This window comes from Myripristis murdjan, chromosome 22, assembly GCF_902150065.1.
Source record: "Myripristis murdjan chromosome 22, fMyrMur1.1, whole genome shotgun sequence".
NCBI lineage: Eukaryota > Metazoa > Chordata > Actinopteri > Holocentriformes > Holocentridae > Myripristis > Myripristis murdjan.
Genome location: NC_044001.1, coordinates 10,490,555 through 10,510,884, shown reverse-complemented (window position 1 = coordinate 10,510,884; position 20,330 = coordinate 10,490,555). Strand labels below are relative to the sequence as shown.

Below are 20,330 nucleotides of genomic sequence, written 5' to 3'. Positions count from 1 at the left end.
CACGCCGCTGAGAGGATTTTGGAGGAAAATTGGGAGGGATGCCGCTGCTCACCACTGCACTCCATCAATTTCGAAATTGGGCTTATTGACCCAAGAGGAGGGAGCTACAATGACGGGTCAAACCAGGGCACCATAGGCGATTTGTTACTGATTGTTCATAACAGAAGTATTATCAGGGATGGTAGATAAAAGCAAAGATGGCCGGCTCTGTGCTTACGTCTTGACATGACTCCACCAGAGCAATCAGGCAGGAATAACTGTAATCTTGCTTACTTGTATGGAAAACCAGACGGGATGTGGAAATGTGGAAACTAGTGAATATATACAGTGGTGTCTGTTAAGGTCTTTCGACTGCAGCTTCATTGTAAACCGACTTCCTACTTTCACCAAAGATATTCACAGTTGCAAATAAATAAAACTGATTTTAGCCAACCGTTGTTACATGGTGCTTATGAAGCTCACTGCTGCCATTGGAGGCTGCACTCCAGACGCTTCAGAGTTGCACTTGTTGACCCGGGGAGGAGGGCCCTGCGGTCAAACCACGGTGGCATATTTGTGACTGACACAAGAGCATCCTTTGTGGAGGACGTCATGTCTCGTTTGTTGCCAGGTTCATTTCAGAATGTGATGTGTTGCTCGACTGAAAGAAAAATATGTACAAATATGAACAAACTGTGAAACAAGCCGCTCTGTTAAAAGTTTTTTTTTTCGATGAAAAACATTAATCTTTCTCTCTTCTCTCCTCCTTGTTTTCCTCCTTTTCCCTTTTTGTTTCTCCGTCTCTCTCTCTCTCTCTCTCTCTCTCTCTCTCTGTCTGCTTTCTTCAGGGTCGACATGTTAAGACAGGGCAGCTGGCAGCCATCAAGGTCATGGATGTCACTGGGGTAAGATTCACACACACACACACTTTCACACACACACACACGCGCGTGCACACACAAATACTCACGCACAGCAAATCATCTCAAGTGATTAAACCGCCGTAGTCCATGTCATCTAATTATGAGCGATGAGTCAGTGCTGGCATGTGTGCGTGCGTGCATGGCTGTGTGTGTGTGTGTGTGTGTGTGAGTGAGTGCGTGTGTGATGTGGCAGAGAGGAAATGAGGACAGGCCTATTGCCATGGTAATATTAGCTGGAGGTATTAGGACAGCAGTGTGGTCTCAGGCGTGTCTGTAAAGCAGGAGGGAATCTCAGCTATATTTAGAGATCCTCTCACCTCACGCCTCCCTCGCTGCACTCCGCTGCCAGCAAAACAATGAGCGGCTGGAAGAATGAATGAATTAATAAGACGGCGCGTGAATGAATGAACAAGCGCATGAACAAAATGGAATGCATAGAGAAATGAATGAACGAATGAACACATGACCAAATGACTGAACCAACAAATAAACAAACATCTTGAGTTAATGAACAGATACGCTCATGAATGACTTAACGAGTGGACACATGAATGACAGATTGAGGGAAATAAAAAAAAAAAAAAAAAAAAAAAAGGAGCGGCTAAATTAACTGCAAAATAAAATAAGTGAATTAATTTATGTAGCATTAATTAATGAATAAAAGATAAATGAGCGAATAATATGAGATTGTTAAGTAAATGAGCCGCTACTGTACCAAATCAACTTACTAAAACAAGTGTCGTTGTTTTCCTCGATTAACACTAAATGGAAGTAATCAAGGCGTAATTTTCTAATGTTTTGGATAATGAAGAGAAATGATATTTTTGAGTAACCAACTGCTGCCATAACAAGTCATTTCAAACAACCGCATGTGATTCAGCAGCAATAACCCGCCCCCCACCCTCCCCAAACAAAAGTAATTAAGAAGTCATTTCGTTATCGTGGTTAATTTAGAACCCAGCTGTGAGCTTTAAAACAACATTTTTTTGGACTATTTTAATGTTTTTCGAAATGCAAATCCACCGATGACTCTTATTTATTTGTTAAAATGTTTCGAGGGGTCGCAAATTGAGGTCATGCCACTTTCATGCCTGTTGATGTGTGTTTGTGTGTGTGTGTGTGTGTGTGTCAGGATGAGGAAGAGGAGATTAAGGCTGAAATCAACATGCTGAAGAAGTACAGCCACCATCGGAACATCGCCACCTACTATGGAGCCTTCATCAAGAAAAACCCTCCTGGCATCGATGATCAGCTATGGGTACGACACTGTGTGTGTGTGTGAGTGTGTGTCTGTGTGTGTGTTAGGGGTGTCACGATATGAGAATTTTGGTAGCTGATACCAATACCTGTCAAATGCCGCGATTCACCTGATCCAATATGCCACAGGATGAACAGAAATCCCATTTAGGACACACCGCTTTATTTAAAACTTGAGTAAAACCCTTTATAGGGCAAGTGACTATTTTTGGTCATTTCAAAACATTTTACATATCAGGCCCATCCCCTGTCTCAGTTAGTTCAATAATCATTTGGTCTTCACCCAGCCAATCAGCAAAGATCGCTCTACATGCCAGGTCACATGATTGTTGCATTTGACCAATCTCATTGGCTTTGATTTTCTATAGGAAAACGAAAATTTAAAAATAAATAAATAAATAAAAGTAATAAACTCATGTCATGTTCACTAATAACAGTCTAGGGTTGTTTTTTTTTAAATTTCAAAGTATTTCAATGAGTGCCCTATAAAGAGTTAAAAAAATACTTTTGTGTTTCAAGTGTTCAGGTGTATCGAGGCTCCTTTAGAACAGGAACACTGAGTCACAAGAGCCACACTGGCCTCATTTTGATTTACAGTCCCGTGAGCATGACCGCAGCTCCGAGTGTGTCAGCGGTTAAACACACGGGGAAAATCTGCGTTAGAATAAAACCCAGTTCCAGAGGAAGGGATCAAGCTGTGTCGGCGCCACCGATATTAAAAACACGAGCGCTGGTTTCCAAAGTATCAGTATCAACGTGGTATCTGTGTGTCAATTCTTTGGACATATCTTATGTTTGTGTGTGTGTGTGTGTGTGTGTGTATGTGTGTTTTTCCTGTCACTGTGCAGCTGTATGTGTGTGTTTACATGAGAAGGGACAGACATGGGAGCAAATATGGCTGCCGTCTTTTAGAGAATCACAAAGCAGAACAAAAAGAAACTGACTCTCTCTTTGCCTTCATTACGTTCTGTGGTGTGCATGTGTGAGTATGCATACAGCAGCTGTATCTTTGTGGGCGTGTGCAGGTATTTGCATGTTGGAATATGCATTTGTATGTGTGTGTGTGTGTGTGTGTGTGTGTGAGTGAAAGATGTAAAGGATATGAATAGTATGAATGCGTGGTGTGCTGGCTGCTGCCATAAATCATGTGTTAACGTGATCTAAGGGAGCTCTCTCTTCTGTGATCCTGTGGCATTCATCACACAACAATGGGAGGACACACACACACACACACTCACACCTACACAAACACACACACACACACACACACACACACACACACACACACACACACACACACACACACATACACACACAGATATACTCAGCAACCAGATCTACTGCCTGCATAATTCCCCCTGACTCAACAGCTGCCTGTTTTCCTGGCTGTGTGCATGTACTGTGTGCATACTCATGCTTTTGTGTGTGTGTGTGTGTGTGTGTGTGTGTGTGTGTGTGTGTGAGAGAGAGAGAGAGAGAGAGAGAGAGAGAGAGAGAGAGAGAGAGGGAGAGAGAGAGAGAGAGACTATGTGATTGAGTGAGCAAATCAAGACTACACCATCAAATGAGCAGCATTAACAAACACCGCATGTTTTTGTGCCTATGCATGTATTTGCATACATCTATGTTTGTCTATGTATATCTATGTGTGTGTGTGTGTGTGTGTGTGTGTGTGTGTGTCTGTCCGTGAAGAGGGAGGTTCGCCTATTGTTCTCCTGCTTCCTCTCTCTCTCTCTCTCTAATCCAGAGTGATGATGAGGGCATCTTGAAGCAGAGCCAGACCTGACCAGCTGAACTTTTGGCCGCAAATCTGCAGGGAGAAGATCGGATGAGAAGCTGGGGTGGATGACAGCATAGAGCAGGCTTAGAGAGAGATAGAGAGAGAGGAGAGGAGAGAAGAGATGAGGAGAGGAGAAAAGAGGAGAGGAGAGAAGAGCAGAGGAGAGGGGAGATGAGGAGAGGAGAGTAGAGGACAGGACAGAGAAAGGGAGAGGAAGAGGAAGAGTAGGGATGGGAGTGGAGGGAAGGGACAAGTTGCATTGTGGTCAAGAGATGGACTTGGTAGATTTGTGTGATCTCATGACCTTGTTGAGTCAGTTTATACCCATTTTCTGCAGTCTTTGTAGAGTGTGCATTTGTGTGTGTGTGTGTGTGTGTGTGTGTGTGTGTGTGTTAGGGAGAGAGAAAGAGAGAGAGAGAGAGCGCTGTCTTTGTGTATCTTTGTGTTCTGTGTCTGTCCTCAACCTCTCTGTTTATCTTTGTGTTTACTGTTTATGTGTATTAGCTGGCATTATTCTCCCTGTTTACTAATGCTATTACAGTAATGTGATTAAGGGTGCCGTGTGTATACACACACTACTTTCCTCAAATGCATGGAGGGGTGGACAAAGTACACAACACCATTATTTGAGTCAGAGTATGCTCCTGGTTAAATATGACTCTACTGCAAGTGAAAGTTGCTCAGTCAAATTTGCACTTGAGTTAAAGTAAAGTTTTTTTTTTTTTTTTTTTTAAAGAATACTTAAAGTCCCCCTCCAGGCATTCATCAAGCCCCTAAAAATCCCATATATACATATTAATTTTTTCCCCATGAAAAAACATCCTTCAAATATAGCTCTAAGCCTTGCTCTAATTAACATGAGCAGATCTATAGATATGCAGCCCAGCGACCGGTGGAGCCGGTACAAATGATATGCAAAGCAAAAGACCCCTTCACTTGACGGGATTGGCCGACGGATTTGTGATGCGCCCGTTCGAGCTGGCCCGGGGCGCATTTTAATCTCAGGTTTTCAGGGCGTGCACTTCCACCTTCAGGGATGTGAAAACACCTCTCTAGTGACAAACTTTGCACAGATACAAGTCGGCACATCAAGGTCAGATAAGGCCACACAAACACAAGAAAAAGTCGAGGAAGGCCTGAAGTATTCAGAAGGAAATTTTGCTTTTAATATAAATGCATTGCTGTGTTGTTTTCACAATGCATTTATAAAACCGTGCAACTCTCTGAAACCACCTCATGAATGCGCTGACTTTCACGTGGAGCTTCTGTGCCACACAACTGTGTTCACCACCGCCAGGTCAGGATCTTTGGTGGATGTTTTTTTCTGCCAAAGTGTGTGTGCTGCAGGAAAGGTTTATCAAACGAGAAAAAAACTGGAAAAACAAGAAAAAAAATGTTAGCCAGCTCCCTGGTAGTAATGAGTTTCGGGTATTGAAATTCTCTGGATTGCATCTTGCTTGGCTGACACCGCCTCTTGTACAGCTAGAAAAGGCAAATTGTTCCTGAAGTAAAATTGTGTGCATGCCTCAGTTTGAAAGTTGAATGTATTACAAAGGCATTAAATGTCTTTAGATTTTGATTAACTCAGAGCTCAGGGACTTTGTTGAAAAAGTTGAAGGATACGTTGAAGAGAAGGCAGTTAAGTGGTAAGAAGAGCAAAAGAAGGATTAGTAGTAGTGCTAGTCGTGGTATTTTCAATATTAACACAGATTTGGATCCTCTAATGAAACCTTCCTGTGTGTGCAGCTGGTGATGGAGTTTTGCGGGGCCGGCTCTGTGACCGACTTGATCAAGAACACGAAAGGCAACTCTCTGAAGGAGGAGTGGACCGCCTACATCTGCCGAGAGATCCTGAGGGTAAGTGGCCGCGCGCGCGAAAACACGATCGAAAATCCCGCGTATCCCCCGGCGTGTTCACCCTGCACCTGTCCGCCATGAGTCAGCAGTTGTCGTTTCAAAAAAAAAAAAAAAAAAAAAAAAAACACGCCGAGACTCGCACACGTTCTTTGCGATGACATGTCCTTCCTGCATATGGGAAGAGGCCTGTGGGAGTCATGCGAAATCTTGCAGATACAGTGCGAGGAGTCATAGCCGGGGGAACATTTTCACGGCAAAGAAAGTTTTACTTCCTTGTGCTGGTAAGATACCGCTCAGTGAGGACCGGGCATGACTTGTGGAAAATGATCCGCTCAAATGCAGCGATGTGTCACCTTGGGATGACTAAGCCGAGTGAACACGTGCAACTTCCTGATGGAGCGGGTTTCTCTTAGAATTAATGATGTTGTAAGATTCTTGTGGTTTGCAGTCATATGTTTAATGACACAGACCTGTTTTTTTTTTTTGTTTTTTTTTGTTATCAACCACCTGTTTGCATGCCAATATGTCGGCGGTTTGCAGTTGGCCGTGAATTGGATCGGCTCGGCGATTCTCTCTCACACTCCCACATCATATCTCTACTGTCTGCTATTGTGCAACTTTCTGTGCTAAGGGCTGCAGCCTCAAACAGAGAGCACTATCACTACATCTTGTCCATTACACGCAGTGCTGCTCTGAACTGAGGCGACAACGATTTCCTGTCATCTTCTTTTATTCTTCTTCTCACCCCTCATCTCTCTTCTCTCGTCTTATTTCTTGGTCTGTGCTTCTCATCCCCCTCTGGTTCTGTTTTCCCTGGTTTCTCTCTGTCTGCTTTGTTGCTTTATACTCTCTCTATCTCCCTCCTGTCTTCCCTTTTCTCTGTTTTTTTTGTCTCCTTCTTTGTGTCTCCTCTCCTTTTAATTTGCTCTGGCTCTTTCTTCCCTCTCCTTCTCCCAGTTTTCTCTCTGTGGTTGTGAGTCTTTGTGTCTGGTGCTGTAAATTCAGCACAAGAGTTTTCATTTTCATCAGTATGATAATATCAGTCGTACATTACCAAAGCGTAAATGCCTAACATATTACCAGCATAATTCACTCGGATCAAAAAAATCAACACGCATCATATCAAGAACTTATGACGAGTTTTGTAATTTTGCAAGTTTTTTAACTTTGACTCATCTCAACTTTTTGAGACGTGATGATTCAACTTGTGCGCGCCAGCCTTACTGCTATTTTCAGCCGCTGTTCTCCTCCTATCCAGAGTTTGATGTTAAAATCCGCACCGCACTCCACTGCTTACATCTCCCTCTTCCCACTCCGGAACGTTCACAATGGCGAAATCCACGGAGCGAGCGAGCGTCAACAGCGAGGCGAGCGGTGGCGCCGAGTCGGAAAGGCCGCGTACCCCAGTCAGAGGGAGAACGTGATGAGAAATGAAATAAAGTAGGGATCGATACAGGGCTTGCATTTGAGGGTTAGAGAGGTCAAGGCGGTCGAGGCACAGAGCTGAGCTGAAGTTTGTCCTGGGCTGGCCTGCTGCACACTCCCGGAGGGGGAGAGAGACACGCGTGGTGGGCTTTGCGAAGAGTTTCCAGACAAACTCGTGGCTGATCTCGAGAGCATCCAGTGGTAGCACAAAATTAAGAACTCTTAAAGACTTCCTTATAATAAAAACTATAATAATAAAACTTTATTTGTATAGCACCTTTCATACAAGAATTGCAGCTCAAAGTGCTTCACAATAAAAAGAAGAACATTTGAACAATTAAAACAACACAGGGTGGAATTAAAAAGAAAAGGCCAAAAACGAGAACTTTGAAATAAAACAAAAGATGCAAATAAAACAATAAAAGACAACAGTGTGGAATAAAATAGGAGCTAGTTAAAGGCTCGAGTGAAAAGGTGGGTTTTTAGTCTTCTTTTAAAAATGTCTAGTGAGCTGGCTTCCCTGATGTCTAAAGGTCGTGTGTTCCAAAGTTTGGGGGCATAAGTAACAAAGGCGGCATCGCCAATTTTCTTTCGACTGTTGTAGGGAACCAATAAGCCAGCGGCAGACGATCGCAGTGCTCTTTGGGGCGCATAGCCAATAAGGGAGTTGGCAATGTCGCTCGGTCCTAGCCCATGAAGTTCCTTCTTGCATTACTACAACTTCTTCCCTTCCCCTTCGTGGTCTCTTGAGTTCTCTATCTGAATTTAAACAGGAGAGAGCAACTTTTAGATGGTGCGGGTGATTTGTTTTTTTTTTCAATAGCCTGATTGAGTGTTGCCTCCAGGAGCTTCATATTTTATCAACTTGTTTTTCACACTCTACACTCTTTCCCTGGAGAAATATATTCTGCAGGACCGACTGAAACGGAAATGGAAACCCAAATTTCCTCCGATTCTGTAAAAACCGGACATAGAAAAAAGGGGTGCTTCATAAAGGTTGCATGCCCACGCCCTGATTTGGAAGAATTCCCATTCATGAACGATGCACAGACTGATTTTGCCAGTGCATCTGAATTGATAATATTGGTTATAGCCAGTGCTGATAGCGTTGATAAAATTGATAATAGTTGTGCCCCTTATTTTTTTAGGGCATGCAGCTACTTTGTGCCTGCCTCAGTAAATGAACAGTGCTAGCTTGAGGCTGGTAGGGATTCAATGTCGTGCTCAAGGGCGCTTCATCAGGGTGTGGACCCAGACTGGCGTGTTAGACCAGAGGGCTTGCTTGCTGCATTTTGCACGTGAACTCGTCTAATGATCTTGGTTTGGCTGATTACTCCGGTGGCTCTCCTTCACTGTCTCATTTCTCTGCAGGGTCTGACTCATCTGCACCAACACAAGGTCATCCACCGAGACATCAAGGGACAGAACGTCCTGCTGACGGAGAACGCAGAGGTCAAACTAGGTCGGTCCGTCATCTAACCCCACTTGACAAAAAAGCTTTGGGATTGGGAGTGCAGTAGGGGGTGTACGGTTTCCGATGGCTCCTCTGTGTGTGTGTGAGTGTGTGTGTGTGTGGTGTGTGTGTGTACGTGAGAGAGTGTGTGTGTAACGTCTCCTCTTTTTATACTGAACACTGGCTTTCTCATCCCACTCTATCTCTGCCACTGTGCATGGAACAAATTGTTTAGGAAGGGATAGACTCTCTCTCTCTCTCTCTCTCTCTCTCTCTCTCTCCCCCTCTCTCTCTCTCTCTCTCTCTCTCTCTCTCCCCCCCTCTCTCTCTCTCTCTCTCTCTCTCTCTCTCTCTCTCTCTCTCTCTCTAAAGCCCAGTTGGGAGGGATTTTAAAGTGTGCAAGTGTTTGTAAATCAGGAAAACTATTGCAGAGCTGGTAATTTGCGACTGTTTACAGTCCATTGTGGAATTCAGTAAAGCCCACTGGTATGCAACAACAACAACAACAACAACATACACACACACACACACACACACAAAGCACATCTCATGCAGTTAAAATACATCCATTTAGGCAGAGCACATTGTATGCCATATACCATGCTCTGAAATACTGTGTTTTTGTGTTTGTGTGTGTGTGTGTGTGTGTGTGCTCGTGCTCTGCAGTGGACTTTGGTGTGTCAGCCCAGTTGGACCGGACAGTAGGCCGCAGGAACACGTTTATTGGGACGCCATATTGGATGGCGCCTGAGGTCATCGCCTGTGATGAGAACCCAGACGCCACCTACGACTTCAAGGTGCTCTAACACCCTCAACATTTCTTTCTTTCTTTCTTTCTTTCTTTCTTTCTTTTCTTTTCTTTCTTTTGTTTTAATTGTCTTTGTCTCTTTTTGTTCCAGAGTGATCTGTGGTCGTTGGGGATCACAGCAATAGAGATGGCTGAAGGAGCTCCACGTACGTACACACACACACACACACACACAGTGACCCGCAGCTTTTCTCAGTGCTTCTACAACACATCAAAATAATTAAGGATCTTTATTCTTTCAGTCCAGGCCAATGCAACTCTCCTCTAAAGCCATGATTTAATGAAGGCCAAGGGAGCAGATATAAACCCGGTTGTCAAATTGCTCGGCAACTGCCCAAATTCCTTAAAAGATAATAGCAGTGTTTTCTTTTTAAGTCGGTGCCAGTTTGTCTCGCTCGGCCCTCTCCTGTGTAGTGTAGTTTCTGCTATCAGGGCTTGTTTGGCCTACCCTCACCATAATTTGCTGCCATTCATTCTTGTACAATATGAAAAAAAAAAAAAAAAAAACTTCCACACTGCAAAACATGTCATCACATGTCACATCCGCACAACTGAAAAAAAAAAAAAAAATCTGCCAGTGGCAAGGAGATAAGAAGAAAAGTCATATTTCATATTTTCTGGGCTGATCTGCCTGATTCTGGCTTGTTTCAACATATTTATTCTTGCTGAAGCAGGTGAAGCTGCAGTGGAAACAAGTGAGATAATCTCATCCCACTGACATATTTTTTCCACTTGTTTAAAGAAAAACAACTTTTCAGCACTGAATGTAAGACTTGTTGAGATGGAGATTTTTTTTTTTTTTTTTTTTTTGCAGACATCTCTTTGAATCAAAGAGTATTTCAGTCTCTTTGATTTACTAGTGAGATCAGAGGTTGTGTCAGAATGAAGACGCAAGATGTGAAGCAAACTTTTCATCAGCGGCTGACATCCTTTGCGCTCACATTGCCCTCTGCTTATTGTCAGTTATCCCACACAGTTTTTAATATCAGGGTAGTTTTGAATTTTAAAACAGCAAATGACAAGTAAATGTAAAACAAATAATAAATACATACTGCATACATTGCCAAATGATTTGTAGACTATATGTAGACAGATTATTAATTCTACAGTGGTGGAAAAAAGTTTTCGGACACCCCATGTATTTGTGAAATATTGCATTAACATTAACAAGTGCAATTTCTTTTAGTACAGTCACAGCCAAAATACTAAACAAATACTAAAAAAGCCATTAAAAACTTCAAATTAATTGGTTCCATAAAAATTCATAAGAAATTTTGAGTATTGGGTTATTTTGGTACCAGTGATGAAGGTCGTTCTTTTTATTAAAAGACACAATTTTTGTTGCCAAGCTTCATGTCTATATAAAGCCAGCACATCTGAAAGTTCTTCAGACACAAAAATGGCTAAAACAAGGAACCTAACGCAGGAAACACGCCTGAAGATAAAGATTAAACTGTCAAGAATTTAGTTTTGTTAGTTTTTCTTGTAAACAATAAACAAAAAAAAATATATAATTTGTATTTGTTTGTATCTGTCTAATGCAGCCACACCTTTTGAAACACAAGATTTTTCCACAAATATTTCATGATAATGTTTGAGATTGTGTAAAATTTTAAGGGTGTCCGAAAACATTTTTCTACCACTGTTTATTTATAGCAGGGCATATTCTCTCAATGATATCGTTTAAGTTCCATCCCTGACCACAAAATAAACAAACAGGCTTGTGACCTACATTTCAACACAGTGGTACAGTTAATGACTTATCAAACGGACAATGCTGCCCATTTTGCAATGTTCCCTTTCCACAGTTTTAGAAAGTATGAGTCACTGTAGTGAATCATCCCCTCCTGTAACATAGTTAATGTCCTGACCAACTAAGACAGACTATAATTAGCAGGGAGCTAAATGTGTTTCTCTCTCTCTCTGTTTGTGTCTGTGTGTGTGTGTGTAAAACTAATAGATTGTTATCGGTATTGACAGAATGTATTGATCAGGCGAAGGCTAACTCGGGCTGGCTTTGACTACATGCCATGATAATGTTTAGTACAGTTTGCCTGGAGCACATTGGCCCTAACTCACTGCTGATTTTTACCTGATACCTGTCTCCTCAGCGCTGTGTGACATGCACCCAATGAGAGCGCTCTTCCTCATCCCACGCAACCCCGCACCCAGACTCAAGTCAAAAAAATGGTGAGTGTTTACCGCGCTGAATCACATTATCGAACTATTTATTTGGCTCCGTTTTGCCCATGGTATAGATTTTGATACCGAGACGGGGTGTGAGCCTTTTCTCTCCAGTCTCTCCTTTTGGTGGTAAAAAGTTCTGTCAGATGTCATAGTGACTGCAGCCTTTTCATGTTTTTTTAAACGTGTGCAAAGATGAAAGTTAGCCGTTGAATCCTTCTTGAGAAAATACCACATCAAATTAAGTATTCAGCATCTCTGAAATGTAAGAGTCTGCAAATGTGTGCTCATCGTGGCTATGTAGGGCACAAATTGCCTGCTATCCTCTAAGGAGTCATGTAATTTGTCTTAAAATTTTGTGCTACAAATCATTTTGTCAGAGCGGGTGTCACAGTTTTACTGTAGCGCCTTACATTTGCCTCGTTTTGGAAGGAAACTCTATTTCGAACTCACGCTGAATAGTTTCAGTCTCAGCGCAAGAGGACATCACAGCCTCCAGGATCTGCTCCCAAAAGTAAACGCTTTCCCTTGGGTTTCTGTGGCGTGCGTGTATGTGTGTGTGTGTGTGTGTGTGTGTGTGTGTGCACTCAGGTCCAAGAAGTTCCAGTCGTTCATAGAGAGTTGTCTGGTAAAGAGCCACAGCCAGCGACCCAGCACAGAGCAGCTGCTCAAACACCCGTTCATCAGAGATCTGCCCAACGAGAGGCAGGTCCGCATCCAGCTGAAAGACCACATCGACCGCACCAAGAAGAAGAGAGGAGAGCGGGGTGAGGGGGAGCACACGCTACACACACTACACACACTACAAAAACTGTGCACATGTGCATGTATGTATTTAAACACAGGAATGCATATCTAGTCACAAAACCCCTGTAGAATAGCTTAACTGTTTCAAAGTGACATAATAAAAAAAAAAAAAAAAAAATAGGCTCTGGTCTTACAAAGTGATCTAAGATGCAGTTATGGATAAAAACAAGCCATTTGATCTGATGTTTGGTGTTAAAAATCTTGTTTTCCTTCAAACAAGTGAAAAATATCTGCCACTCTGGGAGGTTTCTGATGCAGTTTCACTCGTTTCAGCAGTTTTGTCTTGTAACAAATATAAATATGTTGCCACACGGAAGAATAAGGAATCTCATTAAGAAAATGACCGTTGATACAAGACAAATTCTTGGAAAAAATCGATTAGTACTGGAAACGAGTGGGATTATCTCCGCTCACTGGCAGGTTTTTTTCACTTGTTGGAGGAAAAACAAGAATTTTCAGCCTCAATATGAGACTAAGAATTGTGCTTAGATGGAGATTTCTCTGTGGTGTTTCATGACAACTTTCAAGCAGTGTTAACTTCCCCACAGGGATCTCATTACTATGATACACACAGAATTTTCTTCAATCCAGTGCCATTTGATCCTAGTGGACTATATACTACCTTGTTTCAGCATATCTATACTTGTGAAAAGTGAAACTGCATCGGAAACAAATGCAATAACCTCATCCCAGATTTTTTTTTTCACTTGTTTTAAGAAAAAGATGGCAACTTAAAGACTGAATATTAGACTTCATGACTTTTTTTCCTGTGAGATGGAAGGCCACAAATGCACACGTTCATAAACTTAGACACACGGAGACACATGCGTAGATCTCAGCAAGGCGGGGAATAAAAGTGACAGACTTCCACTCCGCTCTACCAGTATGCACAAACACACACTCCCTCAATGTGATGGACTGGCACACGCACATAGGACTGAACCAGCAAGACCCACATTAAGCGCTTCACAACACAACATACTGCGGGGCGGACTTCACGATGATGTATAGAAACGTCTTGGCACTGTAGAGACTGTGGCTCTCTCCAGCTGTCATTTTGTCACAGTGGGATGACAGGTCTGTGTGGATGTGTCTCAGGGATAGCTGCTCTGTTGTAACCCCCTCTCCCCGCCCCCGCCCCATTTGCCTGAAAGACTGCAGACATTATGTTCTCCACCTCACTACACACAGTAAAATTACAATTTACACTCTTATGCAAAGAAAGTGCCTACTGCGGGAGAAGTCAGTGTCTGGGAAGGCCAAAATCGTGGATGGACTAATAATGAACAAAGGGAGTGCGAGTGAAAAATGTAAAATGTGAAATGGCTTTGCTCTCCGCCGGTTATTAATTCGCTCATCTTTCTTTTATTCTTTTTCATTCTCTCTGTCACTCATCACTTCTCACTGAGCTCTTCTTTCTCCCTCAGACGAGACAGAGTACGAGTATAGCGGCAGCGAGGAAGAGGATGAAGAGAGAGACATGGGAGAGCCAAGGTAACTGACCTGCGCAGGACGTCCCCTCACCAGCTAGCATTTTCACGTTTACTCGCAGTTCTCGAGACTTACACATCTTCACCCCCTCAAAAAAAAAGACTTCCTCTGTTTTCACGAATCGTAACTTATCGCTGTTCTCCCTCATCCTCGCTTCTTCAGCTCCATCATCAACATCCCCGGGGAGTCAACCTTGAGGCGGGACTTCCTGCGTCTCCAGCTGGCCAATAAGGAGCGCTCGGAGGCGATGAGGCGACAGCAGCTGGAGCAGCAGCAGAACGAGGAGCACAAGCGCCTACTGCTGGCCGAGAGACAGAAACGCATCGAGGAGCAGAAGGAGCAGAGGAGGCGGCTGGAGGAGGTAAGTGGGGAGAGAATGAAAGAGAGACGTGAACGTTAATGCAACACATTCCTCCTTTAGCATGAGCCCACATGTTTTTGGCCAGTGGCAATGAAACCACTAACTACAGCAGTTTGAGTGCCATGCCCAACTCGTTTAACTACATAGCATCCACACTCATTCATGAAGGGATGCACATTGGTGGTGACTCTGTGCTAAAATACAGTTTCTGAAATTTAACCCAAGACTAGTGTCCAGTGCCAAAAGCCCAGCGAAATAAAAGCAAGCTGTCCTGATTTTCTCAAATTTTGGCACACAGAAGCTGTATTTCTTAAATTCAATGTTTTCATCGATTGGCCCCAAATTTATTGTCCTACACTGTTCAATGAAAGTAATATATCAGATTTGTTCAAGTTTATTTAGGGCTCTTAAGCACTATTTGGGGGCATGAAAAAGACATATAGGCCTTTAGTTTTTGTTAAACAGAGAAAAAAATATACCAAACTGGCTCTCAGCTACTTTACTGTGAAGTTTTTACCACTCACTGTGTCGTCTTATGTGGCAAATCACACCTATTCTACCTGTCGCTGGGCAATATATCAATATAGATTAATATCGTGAGACTAGATATTGTCTTCGATTTTGGATATCATACCTGATTTTAAATTCTGTTTACAGTAAAGTGATTATTATTTGTAGTATTATTTGCCTTTACCCACTTACAGATTATACAGGCATTACCGATGATGACTCATCAAAAATATCATTGTATAAATATTTAGTGAAAGCACCAAAAGTCGTCCCCACAATATCCTCACAATATCAATGTCAATGTATTTGGTCAAAAATATAATGATTTTGTCCATATCACCCAGCCCTAACTCTACTGCCAAGTAGGTAAATAAACACAGTCTAAGACCTTGCAGATTACTTTTCAATAGGCAGGAATCCCAGACCAAAGGAGTCCTTAAGAAATGCCTCCACAATTAAAACCCAGCAGAGGCTCTCTGTCACTCTTTTCTTTGAAAACACTGAAAGACCTGTTTGCAAGTGATATTTGGCCAAGGTTGGGCAGGATTGCGTGTCTACTCGACCCTAAATGCACCATTCAGTTGGACTAGAACAGGGAAGGGGAAGACAGTGAGACAGATACACACACACACACACACACACAAACACACACACATGGTCACACACATACTCACACACACGCACAAAGTTTCCCCAGTGCCCTTCTCTTAGTTCCACAGAGCAGGCTTACTGCTGGAAATCCTTAGCCCATAATCTGTGCTCTCTCTCTGGGTTCCCACCAGAGTTTGCCTCCCAGTGCCCGGCTAAGCACCGTGACTGGGCTCAACTGACATGACCCCTCCATTCAGGGCCAAGTGTGTGTCTCTGAGTGTCTCTGAGTGTGCAAGTGTGTGTATGTGCTTTTTAGCACTGCCCCAAGTCATTGAGTATTAAACACACATATAGTATATTCCCAAAAACACAAATATTGTTTGTGGCAATGTTATTTCTACACTGAAGATGACCGCATGGATGAACACATGAAGCACATCCTCCAGAGTGAGGACATTATGTTGGTAATAGGGCTGGACGATATGGACAAAATCAAATATCACAATCACAACATCGCTTGGCCTCGATATCGATGTTGTGACGACATCGACTATTATTGCACTCAGAGGATATTTACACACAGGAGCTTTTTGAAGACAATCATTAGTAATTTGGATATGATGAAGAACAAGATGTAGGTGGATATTAACACAACTATAATAATAAAAAAAAATGTATCCCTTCACTTTAACGCAGCCTTTAAATCCAAGAAAGACAATACTTATCCCATATTGCACTATTGCAATACCCAAGATCCCAGATGATATCCAGTTTTAATATAATATCGATATATCACCCAGCCCTAGTTGGTGATCACTTCTTTAAAGCGCCCACGATTTGAAGGCCCATTACTTTCGCTTTGTGGAGAACAGTGTAGTTTAAATCATGCTGCACCATTCGGTGTAAATAGCAGTTTCAGCCAATAAAACCATGCATTTTGAACAATCTCACCCTTTCACTCATATAACAAATAAAACTGAAATCTATTGGTTTAACTAAAGTAGTTCCATGTGCTTCAGGAACTGGTGGCACACATGATTCCTGAAATTGTGTGGAATATTTGTGCTGAAATAAGAAAATTCACTGCGCTTTGCAGTTGAAGTTATTACAATGAGTGATGATGATGATGATGATGATGATGATGATGAACGGGGATATATTTTACTTGTGTTCTCCTGGCAGCATCAGCAGCGAGAGCGTGAGCTGAGGAAGCAGCAGGAGAGGGAACAGAGGAGGCGCTACGAGGAGATGGAGCAGCTCCGTCGAGAGGAGGAGAGGAGGCATGCGGAGAGAGAACAGGTTCGCACACTTCTTGCTCTATATTGGGGACACACACACACACACACACACACACACAGTAATTTGACAGAAAGTGTGCTGACTCGCACAAATGAAACTCAAGTCGCTCTCTCTTTTAGTGTTTCCCTGTTAATTTGTTTTCTTTCTTTTTTTTTCTTCTGGCAAACATCTTCTTGTCTTTGCCTCGTTGGGTCCTAATTTTGTGCGCCGTGCCGCATGGTGTAAAGCGCGGTGAAATGCCCAGTGCGCAGGGGGCATGATGGCGAGCTTTTGGTGTTTTTGTGACAAGATATCCCTGTCGCATTTGGGAACAGGGTGAGATGGATGTGTTATCAGTGGCTGTGTTGAGGATTTGGATTGACTTAACCAATCAGTTATCCTCTTATCCCTCCCTTTAATGAGATTTTCATTATGGGTGATTGTGCGAGAGAGTGAGTGTGTGTGTGTCTGTGTGTGTGTGTGAGAGAGAGAGAGAGAATGGATGAATCAACATACGGTAAAGCTACAAACCAGTTTCAGACAATAAAACATCATTATGCTCACTCTTCCCTTTCTAAATAGAATGAATAACATATTTGCCAAAACTGTGATTTTCCATGATTTTCCTTTTAAAATAGTCATGAAATATAAAATGTATCAAGGCTAAATCAGGCTATTTACCTTAATTGTGTTCAAGTAAGCGCTATATTAGACTGTGTAGAATTCCAGGAAATGCAATGAAATACTCAATAATATCCAAATAAAATTGATTTTCCTGTGAACACAGAGTAATTCAAATACTCTCAAACACATCTCTTGAGGCCTTTGGTCATTATTCTTTGTGTGCCATGACGCACAGCCGTTTTTTTTTTTTTTTTTTTTTTTTTTTTCATAGGATCATTCAACCACTGCCACATGTTGGAATGCCAAAACAGTGTACTGAAACATGTTTCCAAATAAAGCTGATGCAAAATAAGACAAGCAGAACAACTAAACCAGGGTTTTTGATTTCAGAGCTGTGTAGTTGCATGTGCCTGCGCCAAAGTAATGAAAATAACAAATAATCCAGGTGCACCGTGCCGCTCACCTGGACCCAGCGGGCATGCCTTGGCTCATGTGAATTGCAGTTATCCGTGGCACAAAAATTGCTGTGCGCCACAACATTGATAACACACCCACTGCTGCGCCTCTCTTCCCACCTCAGCGCACAGCACGGAACCAAAATACCAGACGCACCCAGGCAAAGAGAAATCCTCACTGCGCCAGCGACTGTTTGCGTTTTTTGACTCTCTGTCCTGATGTTTCTCTCTGTCTGTCTCCATCTATCTCTTGAGTGTTTGATTAATTAATTTTTTTTTTTTATTGATTCAATTTTGACATGCAGGTCTTGGTCATTTCTTATCTCATGTTGCCGTTCTTCTATTGTTATGTCTTTATAGTTATGTTTCCGTGATCCGTGTGCACGGTTCACTCACTTTCTTCTTTTCAGCGTGTGGATGCCGAATACAAAGGACTGCACCATTTCCTCTCATTTTCTCACTTCATAAGCAGACATAAACAACTAAATTGTCACGAAAACTAAAATGCAAATTAGGTGCCTCTCCATCAGCTGGCTCGAAGTGAATAAGTAGGCTCCCTTAATGTCAGGAAAAAAAAAAAAAATCAAAAATTAATTAGTACTGGGCGAATTGTTTTTGTTTCTTTCTACTGGATGTATTTCATCCTGCCTCAAGATGCAAACAAATGCACATCGCACCATTTTAAGCATTATAACACACCAGCTAATGGCCGTACCACCACAATGGGCTCAAACGTGCAAACGACAGAGGATGGGACTTTTCTGAGAGATATTCTGCCGACCGTCCTTCAAATGATCCAATCCCATTTTGAGCTGTTGCACTATTGTGCGGTGAGAATTTAAGACCATGTCATTACCAATTATGCAAATGAGTCTCCGTTGCGTTTAATGTCACACTTTAATTCACTGACAACAAAAAAACTTTTCCACCACGAGCATGAGCAACAAACTTTTTCTAATGTGGTGCAAATTTTATTCAGAATTGCCCTTTCCAATCAGCTTTTCTAATTTGCTACATCATAGTTTGCATAAAACCTGGCTGGAAATTCAGCTATTGAGTCTGTTGGCTGGCAGGCTGATAGGAACATATCACTCTCTCTCTCTTCCACTCGCTTGTGTTTGTCCTTCTGTGCTGGCAGGCGTTCACTTTCTCTGAATCTCTCCTTCGCTGAATTGCTCCTTGCTCTTCCAGGCACTCATTGCCTCTTTTCCCTTTTTCTCCTTCTCCTTCTAAGTGTGTTTGTGTGCTTTATTCTAATTATTTATCATCAGCTGACATTTTTTATCTCTACTGGTTTTTCTTTCCTACTGTGCTTGTTATACATTCAGTATTTTTTTTGGTCTCTTTGTTGTTTTCTATCTTTCAAAATGCATCTGTTTTATGCTTCCTCTCACCTTTTCTTGCTCTCGCTCCCTCTTTGAACTTATTGCTATTCAGGAGTATTTTCTTCACTGCCCTTCTTTCTCTCTCTCACTGTTTCTACCTTTTGAGGTTTTTGGAACTATGTCCTTTGTCCTCTTTTTTGTTTTTTTGTTTTGTTTCTCTGTCTTTTTCTCATTTCCTCCCTGTGCATGTTACAATTGCTACCAAAGATGTTCTTTTTCACTTCATCTGGCTTCTGACTCTCTTCCTCCCACCTAATTCACAGCTATCCCAGGAGAATATCCTCTCTCTTTCCCGTTCTATCTTTGTCTCCCTGTCTGTGTTTAGTTGTTCAGGAATATGCTCTATTGCTCTCTCACATTTTCTGACTTCTTCTACCTCTCTCACTCTCTCTCTCTCCTTGTGCCTGCGTGATGCTCAGGAGTATATCCGTAGACAGTTGGAAGAAGAGCAGAGGCAGTTAGAGATTCTCCAGCAGCAGCTACTACAGGAGCAGGCGTTATTGCTGGTAACCACAGGGGGCGCTCATCCCTGCCCCTAGTGATACAACCATTGCACTCCCCCTGTGCTGTGTGGCTCCCATTCCCATTCTGCATGCACCCTCAGTCTGATGCATTCAACCTGTTAGCTACAGATTATACAGAAAAAAAGCGAGGGGAGAACAAAGATTTGCTTATGCAGAATCCCCGCTGTTAAATTTAGTTGAATTACCTCCTGCATGTGCCATCAAGCTGGCTGGATCTCAGAGGACTCTCACGAGGGTGCAAAAGTGCTGTTTTGTTAGCCCCAATTATGTTGGCCCACACAAATTGAGAGCATCCAGGAGAAAATAGGACATTGTTGTTTTTCCACAGAGGCTTTCTCTCAGTGCCCCAGTCTAGAAAATGTGTCTAGGGCAACAATTTTATGCTTAATTAGCACATGGAATCTACAACACATTTTGTACTGTTTGTCCACACTTCCTTGCATCCTGTCTGAACTTGAAAAGAGAAAAAGAGAAATGATATCAAGAGGGCATTTAGAGAGGCTGCAAGGAAACCTTTTGAGATCCAACCCATGTTGACACCCCAGACCACTGCAGTGCCTCCAAACAACGGTACCCTGGATGTGTTGTCCATAAATGGGGTCTTCTCCATCCCTTCATACAGCAGCCCTCCCTTCCTT

General features: G+C 42.5%; 1 protein-coding gene across 8 annotated transcripts in view; it reads left to right on the top strand.

Moving 5' to 3' along the window:
• LOC115380746 (TRAF2 and NCK-interacting protein kinase-like) overlaps window positions 1-20,330 on the top strand; it is an 86,642-nt gene that overhangs the window by 38,646 nt on the left and 27,666 nt on the right. For 7 of the 8 annotated variants that reach the window (XM_030081956.1, XM_030081955.1, XM_030081952.1 and 4 more), the window contains exons 3-14: window positions 828-884; window positions 2,035-2,160; window positions 5,686-5,796; window positions 8,593-8,683; window positions 9,341-9,471; window positions 9,574-9,628; window positions 11,594-11,672; window positions 12,258-12,433; window positions 13,901-13,967; window positions 14,127-14,325; window positions 16,609-16,725; window positions 19,588-19,674. In XM_030081956.1, the coding sequence (XP_029937816.1) occupies window positions 828-884; window positions 2,035-2,160; window positions 5,686-5,796; window positions 8,593-8,683; window positions 9,341-9,471; window positions 9,574-9,628; window positions 11,594-11,672; window positions 12,258-12,433; window positions 13,901-13,967; window positions 14,127-14,325; window positions 16,609-16,725; window positions 19,588-19,674 (1,296 nt within the window). The remainder of the gene's footprint in view (window positions 1-827; window positions 885-2,034; window positions 2,161-5,685; window positions 5,797-8,592; window positions 8,684-9,340; window positions 9,472-9,573; window positions 9,629-11,593; window positions 11,673-12,257; window positions 12,434-13,900; window positions 13,968-14,126; window positions 14,326-16,608; window positions 16,726-19,587; window positions 19,675-20,330) is intronic. The other variant, XM_030081953.1, reaches the window with a different exon arrangement.